Below are 11,274 nucleotides of genomic sequence, written 5' to 3'. Positions count from 1 at the left end.
CGTCCCGTACACGCTGTGGACATCACGAGTGGAATCTCCCTTCGTTCACAACTCAACACATTTTAACCAGTTTAAATGTGGCTAATGATTAACAATGTAAAATTCCCACTAGTGTTGACATAAATGATATCTGACTAATGACATCATCATATATATTCTGTAAGGTCTTCCACCTCACACTGTAAGGTGCCTTGAGATTCCTGTTGTTGATATTGGGTGCTATATAAATAAATTAAATCATGTCCCATTTGAAATATGCAGCATTATTGTACAGCTTCAAACTACACCATTTTAAAGTAATGTACGGGGCCCGTAATACTGAATGATCAGCAAACTGGATGTAATCCACCTGTAACAAGTGAGTGTAAGTTGATTGCACAGGATGTTAACTTATACTAAGGAAAAAGAAACATGACCAACAGGATTCTTTATGGTAGAAATGTTGACATGTCACTGTAAGAAGAGCACATGTTGGATTTAGCTGCTTCAGCTTCAGGGTCTTGATATTGTGCATGCTGGCTCTCTGCTCTGTCATGCTGTTAAGGCTTACTGGGACACTATAACAGGGCAACTACTTTCTACTAATAAGTCTACTAAATTAAAATGTCTGTTCTGAAAAACATCCAGTCACTCAGAAAAAGGATCAGTTAGGGAATGAACATTTGTTCTCCAAAGCACTGAATATCCCTCCTACATAAGCAATGGAAGTATTGCACAGATATGGTTCATCTGAAAAACAAAAAAAAAAAAAGACACCAGAAAACTTGTGACAAGTGTAAATAATGCTATATATTCTACACACCATATTCAAGTCCAACACTGCACACCTGTAGACATAAATAGTGGCTACAGTGATGCACGGTGGGGGCAGCAACATGCTGTGGGGATTTTCTTCTGGGTTTTTTGTGCAGAAGGTCCTAGAGGGCATATGAGGTGACAATGAATGATGAAAAAATACAGAGACATATCGGAGGAAAAGCTGAGATGAGATGACGAGAGATGATTTATTTTACAGTAATACAACAACCTCAAACATGACGTCAAAGCTGTGCATAGGCGGTTTTAAAAACAACAATTTTAATGTCCAGGAGTGACTAAAAGAGCTAGTGGCAAAAAGTTCACTGAGTGTTCGCCTGATATGACAGAGCTTGAGCAGGTTTGTGAAGAAGAATAGGGGCAGAATTGCAGTGAAATCTGACACAGCTACACCCAACTGGAGCCTGATCTATTTCTCATTTCTGTGATAGATTCGAGGCAGGTATTTCTGATTTGTACTGCATTTGGACTAATCTGCAGGAGTGTTTTTCTTTGTATGTTCTGCTGATGACTGCCAAGCCAAACATGGAATTAACTCCACTGTGATTCAAGGTTGAAAACCAAAGAAAGTGAACCAAGCGATTCTAACCAACAGTCAAACTTATAGGGTAACTAGAGTGAATATAATTTATAGGCACTGTATGCCACTTGATAGGTGACATTTGTTTCATATTGACAACAAACACACATATTGTCTGGTCAAGATTTTACTCAAAATTGCATTACATCCCCTTTCCAACCTTCTCTTCTTTTAATAATAAAAATAAGGTGGCAGAATTAAACTTAGAGTAACAGTATGTGATGAAGATGACATCAGAAGGTCAATCCCTATTTGGCATTACATTTAAATCTTCAGGAAATGTTCAAAACTTCTCGAATTACATGTCAGTAAAGGAAATAGAAAAAAAACCCTCTAGCAACGTTTCTTTCCAACCTAAAAAAGGGTTAAGGGATTCCAACTACATTGTTAAGAAAAATTAAAGATAAAAAAAACAAAACAAATGTGTACACAAGAAAATGTTTATATATTAGCTTTGTTGATCTTTCATTCCACCCTTGACAGAAGAAGTGATACGGAAAGACAGATACGAGCAAGCAGAACTGATCAGTTGGATCACACATAACCTCTGGCAAATCTCTATTGATCATATGTTTTATTTTTATTTTTTCAAATATATACAGCTAGGCTAAATGTAGGTTCTATACAGATATAATGTATAATGCACACACTGCCCTTTGATCCTGCATCATTCAATATAAATTATTATGGGTGTGGACTGAAACAACAAACAGTGTTACCCAACAACAGAATGATACCGTGTGACCAAACAGGCTCTTTCCTCTGTAATAACAGTGGAGTAGATTCAGGATGCCCTTCATATCTGTAGTGCACAAACATTTTTAAGGGAAGGAGTTATGTACCCAGTCACCAGTAGTGGGCAGCACTGGCTAGTCTTTCATATGAGTCCGCAGGGTAATGGGGCTTCATCGGTCACTGAATCCAAGAAGTGTCCCACAATAAGGATGACCACTGAGATGAGTCCATCATCAGCCTGAATCCGCCCACTGCTTTCCAGTCCAGTCTATCATTTTAAGAAGATCACATAGAAAGCCATGACCAGACAGGATAACGCCACGGCAATGTGGAGCCGCGTCCCAATTACTGCAGCTGTGAAGACAGAGGGTGGATCAGGATGTTAAGGAAATTACAAGTCAACTGCAAATATACAGAACAAGGAAATTATAGCAAATGGTGTAAACAGATGTGCATTACAGAGGTGTTAGTTGGTAGACTTGGTAAAAAACCTACCCAAATATTATTATGTGGTCTGTACATATTTGGTCAGTGTCACATTTTCTGTAGTTTTGACTCTGTACTAGATTACACTCACATAAGCCAGTTCAACAGTGTACATTCTTACTTTTTATAGAAAAAAACCCAGGAAAACTACAACCCTGTGTACAAAACAGCTGGGCCACTGTAAAATGTAAATTAAAAAACAATATAATCATTTACAAATAATTTAAAACATATATGGGAGACTGGGGTTCAAATCCCGGCTGTGGCCTACCTCCAGTACTCCAGTCCTTAGGCAAGACCTCCTCACGCTGCCCTGCCTACCCTTGTACCTTTTACTGACTTGAAAGTCGCTTTGGATAAAAGCGTCTGCTAAATGACTAAATGTAAATGTAAATATATTATAACTAAATAGATTAATTGGCTTCATGACCAGTATAAAAAGAGAATCCAAGAAAGGCTAACTCTAAATTCTTTTTGGGAATAATGAATGACGCATCTTCTGGGCGTAAGAGGAGACTGACCGTCTGACTTGCTTTTAGCACACAGTTCTAATGCCAGTATCCGTGATAGTATGCATTAGTACACATGTCTTAGGTAATTCACACTTCTGTGAAGGAACCATTAATGCTGAACAACATAAACAGTTTTGGTGCCAATGAGAAATATATTTTTCAAAAGACAAATCAAATTTATCAGTTTTAGCATGTGACATGTCTGTGTCTTACTTTTTATTACATTGAATACACCTTAAATAGATCCAACTAAGCAAATGTGGCTGAAGACAAAACGTTTTCAAAGAAAGCAAGATGCGATAAATAAAACCTAAAATGGCAGAATATACATAAAGAGTTCAGCAATTTTACACTGTTAAAAGAACTGGATGACAGTTTGTAACACGCAGTATGTAAATGCATTATATATCTACCTTTGTAGAAAACACCCCACACTCCCTTCTTCTCTGAGAGCAGCCAGCTGTTGAGGCGAGGTACCTTTTTGAGGTACGCACAAGTGCAGATGAACAGCAACCCAAACACCAGGATGCCATCCAAAGAGTATGCTACCAAGGAAGTGAAGGACAATATCACAAAAATTGCCTTTCATAACAGTTACCTAAATATGTTGCTTAACTTGTTCTAACGAAACTAAAATACTGTTAAAATGTTGAGCTAAATAACTCAACACTGTCAGTAATGAAATACTACTGTACATGAAAAAGAAAGAAGTTGCATGTACCAAATCTCATCAATCGTAGCATCAAATCATCTGAGACCTGAGACCTGACTACAGGTATTGATTTTGTGAATTTGGAAAAGCAGCTTTGTGAGAAAACCAGAGACAAAGAGCGGAAATTATGTCATGTAGAAACAAACACTACTGCTTTATAATCGGTCAAACGTAAAGCAGCAGCTAAAATAACAACTGAAATTAAAAACTCTGTATTAAACAACCATATTGATTTTGAAAACACGGGTACAAACAAACTTTAATGTTAATGCTACTGTTGTCTCATATTGTACGTCAGCTATTTAAAGTAATTCAAACAACAAAACATACATTTTGTCTTCAGGTAAATTCTACCTTTTGATTTCCATGTATACAAGCTGTGGTGTTGACTCTTTTGAGTCCAGAGCTGCTGCGGTAGCGTGAATAATTCAACACACGGGTTGATGTGAAAACATCAACATCAGATGAAGATAAAAACCTGTGAAGAGCTTCTGTTGTCTTGTTACATAATTGTTATGGTAAAGATACCCTTCTGGATTTTTTAGCACTGGCTACTGATGCCATAGATAATGCTAGTTAGCAAGTTGTCTTGCAGCCAGACTAAAATACACAGATCCCGCAATTAACAGGTCTGAAGAAAACAAGTTTAAACTACGGACGAGAAAAGTGAAATTACTTGTAATAGTAACAAGAAGTGATACAACACTGATAAAATTAGCAAGAATCGTTTGTTTTGGTGCTAACAGACCAACAGTGCTGACCAGGGCCACGTCTACAGCTAACCTAGCTTCCATGTTAGCCTTGGAGAAGTAGTTAGCCTAACTTACATGTTCTGCTACCGACAGGTCTTAACTAGGTTCATAACAGAGAAAACCTACCATTCGTCATGTTCGCAGCTTGCTTCTTTGACGATGTTATATGGCTGTTTTTTCCTTTGAATTAGCAATCCATCATGTATTATAAAGAGATGTAAGGTAGTCTTCTTCGTAGTCCCTCAGTTGACATTTCCGGTTTCACTGGCTCACATTCTTCTTCTACGCTGCATGTTTGTTGTTGTCCATCGAGTCTTGCTGCCATCTACTGGAATATATGAGTCTGCAAATCTCTCTTTGCACCCAGAAAGTCGCGTTTGCACATCAAATTTGCATCCTGGGAATTTTTCCATCCTTTTATCTTACCACTAGGAGAATGCACAACTTCCCATTGTTCACATTAGCGTTTCATAAAGAATCTGACCAGCACACTACTGTAATGCAATATAATAACACGGTGGCTGCATCTATAGTAGAAAGAAAACAAGGGCAGGAATAACAAACTGGTAAAAATTGCTGGCTCTGCTGTAGCTCTGAAAATGGACACACCTTAAATGGTGTAGCAGAGGGAGCTGACCTTCCACCCACACCTTAATGAGCGTTTTTTGCAGACTCTCATCAGTCATACAGCACTCACACCAGCGTGCTTTCTTTCCAGGTAACATTGGTCTCCGTCAGAATTTTACTGAATTGAACAAGGGGAACAAAGGTAGAACAAAGGATTGTTGAACTATTAATTCAATCTGATCACAGGACGTTGTGGCGTACCTGTTCAGATTAGCTTAACTTGAAGTGCAGTTTGCTCTGCATCCTGAAAACAGTAAGTCTCTTCTCCTCCTCCTGCTCTTGGTTCTGCAAAAACATCACTAATTTCAACACAGATAATGTCACCATTGGAAATTGTGTTGTTAATATAGTGCATTTATGATAATAGCAGATAAAATGTAGACCCTGGTTTAAGATAAATTTTCTAGTTAAAAGTTAAAGTTTAATTATTAACATATGCAGAAATGTGAAACAATTGCCTGTGTGCATTTGGATGTATTAAACCTTACAAATAGGACTCTATAAAATGTCTTTGTGCCATTACAATATATTTTACACAAGGAGTAATTGCACCTCAGCAGGTGACTGGGAGTTCCGAACAAGAAGATAGTGACCTAGTGGCCAGGAAGCTGCGAAATCCTGTCCTGGCCTTTCACCAACACTGACCCCTTCACCCTGTGACGTTACCCTGCCACAGATGGAGAGACAACACTGAGCCCCATACCTGCTGCCAATATAGGATCAGATCACACAGGCAGGTGTTGAACCATACACACACAGATGCATTGTCAGTAAGGAAGTGATTGTGTTTTGCAGGGTCTTTTTTTTTTTTTCATGTAGACTATTTCCTGTTTTTCAAACAATATCTTCTATGAATGATGGGTAGTGAAGGCAGGTTTAAACTGATCAGAAAGCAGTGATAGTTCTCTTGCAATGTGAGCTGGAGGAGAAGAAACAGAATGTACAGAATGTACCAGTTTGTCAGTGTGAGGGGAACAAACATGAAACATATCCAGACTGAGCTATCAGTCCTATTTTGAGAGTCATTTTTAATACTATCAAACATCATGGATAATGTGAATTCACAGTAAAGTGTCAACAAAAATTTCACTTTGTAAAATGCAGAAAGTATTTTCCCTGAAACCTGGCATTTTCACACTAATTCCTAACAAAAAGACTAGAAACACCCCTTTACTTTCTTGCCATTTCACAGTTCTGTAATATTCTTTACATAAACTTCCTCTTGGAAGTAGTTCTGCTTTTTGTTACGCATTTAAATGTAAGAACTACTTAAACACAGTAGTGTACCAGAGTATGTAGAAAATATTGATAGATTTGTGATCACAACATTGATTTGGGGCAGTCTGTGGTCTATCTATTTTGTACTCTTTCGATGGCCCCAACTGCTGTGGCAGTGCTGTATAAAAGAAACTACACTTTTCTAACTCAGATTTTATGCATATGTTGTCCCTTTACTAAAAATGCCATTCTTTATAAAATCTGATTTAAAAAACTGCAACATATTTGTCATGACACATATTATCCCACATGCAGTTTCAGACAATAAATCAATAGAATGAGAATATAAGAGGGATACAGTTAAAATGTTTAATAAAACATCCAGGGAAGTTGAAAACAAACACTGAAAAGTCAGTTGTATTGACTCAGAATGTGATAGTGACAACAGTGAGAAACAGTCATGTCATTATTCACATAAAACGGTAACAGCAGTCATAACAATTTGCTTGGATGTAGCTCGTTTTGCAGCATTCTTCACCTTTTTATTCTCCAATGTGTTGCTCCCTTTAATCAAAGCAAATTAAAACTGCTTGAACCTAACGTTATCACTGAACAGTGACTTGTGGACTTGCTGTATGTTACTAGTTTAAAAAGTGACCGAGTGCCAGCTGGTAGTCTATGTCAAGTTTCTCATACTGAATCTGGGGTGTGTTGCAAAGAAACATTCACAAAAAACTTGATAACTGTGCACAGTAAAGGTACTGAGCAAAATCTAGAGTGTGACTGTTACTTAGGAAATGTAATATCATCACAGACCCCTCACATAGACTCCAGTAGAAGGAATACGAAGGCCTGCTAAAAAAAAACACATTCAACCATTTTGTTCTTACACATTCTGTACAACTCCAAACACCCAGAAGTAACATTTGACATTTAACAGTGAACATTTTTTGTCCAATAATTATGTGAATCACATGTGATCCCCCCCCAAACATGTATATAAATACAGATTTTACTCACACATCCACTGTGCTTCAGTCTGAACAGTACCAGTGTGTTGTGTTTTACTTCAGAATAAATTAACAATAAATAAAATACAAAACAAAGCTTTAAAAAAAAATGTAGACATTACGGCAGGGTAAGAATCTCCCATCTGTGTTTCCCTGTGCTACGTACTATGTTGAACTAAACCTTAAAACGTGTTATAGTATTTGAAAATATTCACTAAGAGGAACAGCAGCAATAGCACAGAGAAGAGAAGGGTTGTAGTTCTGGAAACACTGACTTATGTTGGGTCCAAATAATAAGGCCGAAGGAGTTTAGGATAATTAATAATAATAAAAAAAAAACACACCAAGCTGAAGCTGGCTTTTGATTTGACAGGTAAAGGGGAATATTTCTCTGCCAATTCTCTGATTCTATTGGCACACTACTTTAAAATTATTTCATTATGCCATACTGGATTAAAAAAATATATCTACTGGACTTTTGTTTGTCTAGTCCAGGTTTGAAACTAGACAAACACAGACATTTAGGCTTGTCTAAAAGCCAGTTTCATTAAATGCTTATAATGTTTGTGAAAAGAGACTAAGCAGGGAAGTCTACTGCTTTTAATCTGTCCAAGTCAAACAGTCAAACCTGGACGAGATTAACACTGAGGCTCTAAAGCCCAGTTTCTAACAGCCTTTAAGCTTTATTCCCCTATGATGTTAAGTACCTGTTACACAACTTTAAATTATGTAACTACAGAGAATTGGTTGAAAAAGATAATTCCTTGATTTACGCAGGACTCAGAAGCCAACGTCAGCTGTGTAAAAAGGACACAAATTAAGGAATGCCATCCTTCCTTTGACAGCACTGTGAGGGGGGGACACTCCAGTCATACACATATGACAGTCGTAGCTTGACTTCCTCCTTACAGAGTCTGCCCTCACGCTCCAGAGTCTGATGTTTTTCCAACATGTCTTCCAAACTCTGCTTATGTGTAACCAAATATTTGTTGTTGCAACCACGTGATTTATACTCTGTGTCAAAGCGTGGGTCATGTGTCCGCCGAACGTCCACCGGCGCCAGCCAAGCACCCAGTGACACGTCCTCACTCTGCCATGTCTTGAAGTAACCTGTATTCAGATGTATGTAATGTACCAGGTCAGCTGAGAGGATGTAGCCACCACCCAGTGCGTATGGTAGGTAGTAGTCACAGAGCTCCCAGGAGCTTTCCCTCCACTTTCCAGCTGTTTTCACTCGGCCTCTGCCTGAGAAAAAACCCCAGTACAACCGGTTGGGCTCCTTCCCTTTGAGTTCCTCTTTAAGGTGGTCCAAGCGGGCAAATGTATCGTCGTCTGCTTTGAGGACAAACTTGAAGTCCACATTCTGGTCCAGCCAGGAGTACATGTGTAGTAGCTTCAGTGTTAGGTTCTCATAAGAATCTCGCAAATCAGGCAGCAAGAGCAGGTCTTTGTGCCGCCCCTGCTCTGTGTTAAGATTCTGAAGGTCTTCATTTGAAAGCCCCTGAGTTCCTACAACAAACATGGCCAGAACATCCGATTCTCGCTTGGCAAGCCAGGTGTTGCGAATGATGCTTCTCCGCTCTGTGTACTTTGGTCCGGTTGTGATGAGGACCACCAGGAATGCTGACATGTCTTTGGATGTGGAGAAGGGATTACGGTGTGGTGCACGGGGCTCCAGAACACTGGCGTGGGGGGCTAGGCCTGGAGGATCCGGGTGGCCCTGTTTCAGGGTTTCTGAGGTACATTTGGCCAAGAAGACGAGAACAACAGCAAAGCTGCAAACAGTGCCAATGACCAGGGCTGTTTTGTGGCGGCACACTAGACGTATCAGATTCATGGCGCTGAATCTAGAGTGAAAGACACAAAAGATTAATGTGATTCAAGATATCAAATAAATCAACTAAACATCTAAATTAGGATGCTGCAGCCGTAATCGTCTGCAATCAGAGAAGTTGTATTTTTCTCATCTTGTGATAAATCACGTTTATTTATGAATCATGGTAATTACATTGCAGTATTTACTTCAACTTAAATCACTGGTGTTTACAGATTATTACAGATGAACAGCAACTTCAGAGTAGACAGACATTCATGTGTTTTAAATGTTGATAGTGATGTTACCATTTTTTGAATGCGGATCACAGGTTTTCATAGCTTACAGAAGCTATCGAGAAGCTTATCAGTGCAAACTCACATCTGCATCAACACCCACGACTCTGTAGCATCACCTGCTTGGCCCGAGCCGTACACTGAATATGCACGTCGCATCATTGTCATACGCAGTAATAAATGGAAGAGGACTTGTTAGTTACCTTAGCTAAATGACAAGTAGTTCTCCCGTGAACGATACGTGTAGAGCGGGTCACAGCAGCTTTGCAGAGCTAACGTTATGTTAGCTAAAATAAGACCCTCTGCGCACTTAGTGAGCTCACTCCACTGAATACAAGCACACACACAGAGCACATATTGGTCCAAACGGGAGATGGGAACCGCCAAGTTCAGCGGCGTCAGCCAGTCAGGTCACAATAAGCAGTTTAAATCGTTGACTAAGTGAAAAGAGACAGTCCAGCTGTGCGCATTTTTTCTGTCGTAGTGTAACGTTGAACCAAATCACGTCTGTGTGGCCGTGACGAACAGGAAACGGAAGTTAAACGGTCCCGAGAAAGATTGATTAAAATAAATACTCATATAAAAATAAATACTCATATCGACACCGGGTTGTTTTCCCCGTATCACTGTAATTATTATTAGGAAAAAACAAAATAACCAAAACATAAAGAATTCACTAACTCCACATCGACATATCAATGACTGGTCATTTTCTAAAAATAAGACAGCTAGGACAACAACAATGACTTAGTTAAATGCTGCACCTGGGATAAAAAAAAAAAGTTATTTAGAAAACAGAATGTCAGGAAACGACGAACAGCTCATAGATTTATACATCTATAAATACGTGTAAATATTTATGCAGGACAGCTGCTGTCCGGAGCATGCGCAGTAGTCCCCGGTGTCAAATCAATCTCCAGCGCTGAAGCATCAAGTTCTGAACCAGAGCAAAACCGGATTTTATAAAGGTTTAGTTCGAGATAAAAGAATAGAAGTAGACGGAAATGTGTTGTTTGTTTGTTTGTTTTTGTTGTTGTTGGGCCCCCACTAAACCTGCATGGCACTTTTAGTCTTTTCTAAGTACTTTGAAACCAAACAGAAGCCAAACCTACTCCTGGGCTGAAATGGTTAAGTGATTAATTAAGTAGTTGACTGCAACAACTCTGATAATGTATTTTATTTTTATTTAATGTATATATGTGACAGGTGACAATTCATGTTAGCAGGGAATAATGATTTGCCCTCTTAATTATTAGGCCTATCTGACACTATACACTGGCCAGTTAATTTAATATATAGAAAATAACTGAAATAAGCATTCATTAAATGAATGATGGATTATAATCATTCCTTTTGTTTTATTTTTAATATTAATATTTTTAAACATATTTACATTTTACACCTCTTAAACATTACTATACGATGTTTAAAAGCAAGAAAACTCTTGTGTGTTAAACAGACGCAACTTGATGCTGTCAATAAATAATTCTCAATGGATAATTTTGTTTAGTTATTATTTAATAAATAAATAAATAGGGTCAAAGATCGACAGTTACGTACAGAAATATGTCACTACTTTTATCCATTTTATGTTCTGACAGGTGGTTAAGCCATAGTATTATGTTTACTAATTCATTGTTATTTGTTTTTACATCTGCAAAAAGTAACTAGCATGGTAAATATAGCTGCAAATGTAAACGTAGTTGAGTTAATGTAA

General features: G+C 38.3%; 2 protein-coding genes across 2 annotated transcripts; both read right to left on the bottom strand.

Moving 5' to 3' along the window:
- Window positions 1–970: 970 nt before the first annotated feature.
- tmem167b (transmembrane protein 167B) lies at window positions 971–4,877 on the bottom strand. The gene is made up of 3 exons (XM_026350203.1): window positions 4,720–4,877; window positions 3,543–3,674; window positions 971–2,485 (listed from the first exon to the last, which is right to left on the bottom strand). The coding sequence occupies exons 1-3, from the start codon at window positions 4,727–4,729 to the stop codon at window positions 2,403–2,405; spliced, it is 225 nt and encodes a 74-aa protein (XP_026205988.1). The 5' UTR covers window positions 4,730–4,877; the 3' UTR covers window positions 971–2,402.
- Window positions 4,878–6,793: 1,916 nt separating this feature from the next.
- On the bottom strand, window positions 6,794–10,063 carry b3galt6 (UDP-Gal:betaGal beta 1,3-galactosyltransferase polypeptide 6). Its single transcript, XM_026346674.1, has 2 exons — window positions 9,761–10,063; window positions 6,794–9,295 (listed from the first exon to the last, which is right to left on the bottom strand). The coding sequence occupies exon 2, from the start codon at window positions 9,283–9,285 to the stop codon at window positions 8,266–8,268; it is 1,020 nt and encodes a 339-aa protein (XP_026202459.1). The 5' UTR covers window positions 9,286–9,295; window positions 9,761–10,063; the 3' UTR covers window positions 6,794–8,265.
- Between the last annotated feature and the right edge of the window lie 1,211 nt (window positions 10,064–11,274).

This window comes from Anabas testudineus, chromosome 5, assembly GCF_900324465.2.
Source record: "Anabas testudineus chromosome 5, fAnaTes1.2, whole genome shotgun sequence".
NCBI lineage: Eukaryota > Metazoa > Chordata > Actinopteri > Anabantiformes > Anabantidae > Anabas > Anabas testudineus.
Note: the sequence above shows the minus strand (reverse complement) of the source record. Positions and strands in the feature narration are given on the sequence as shown.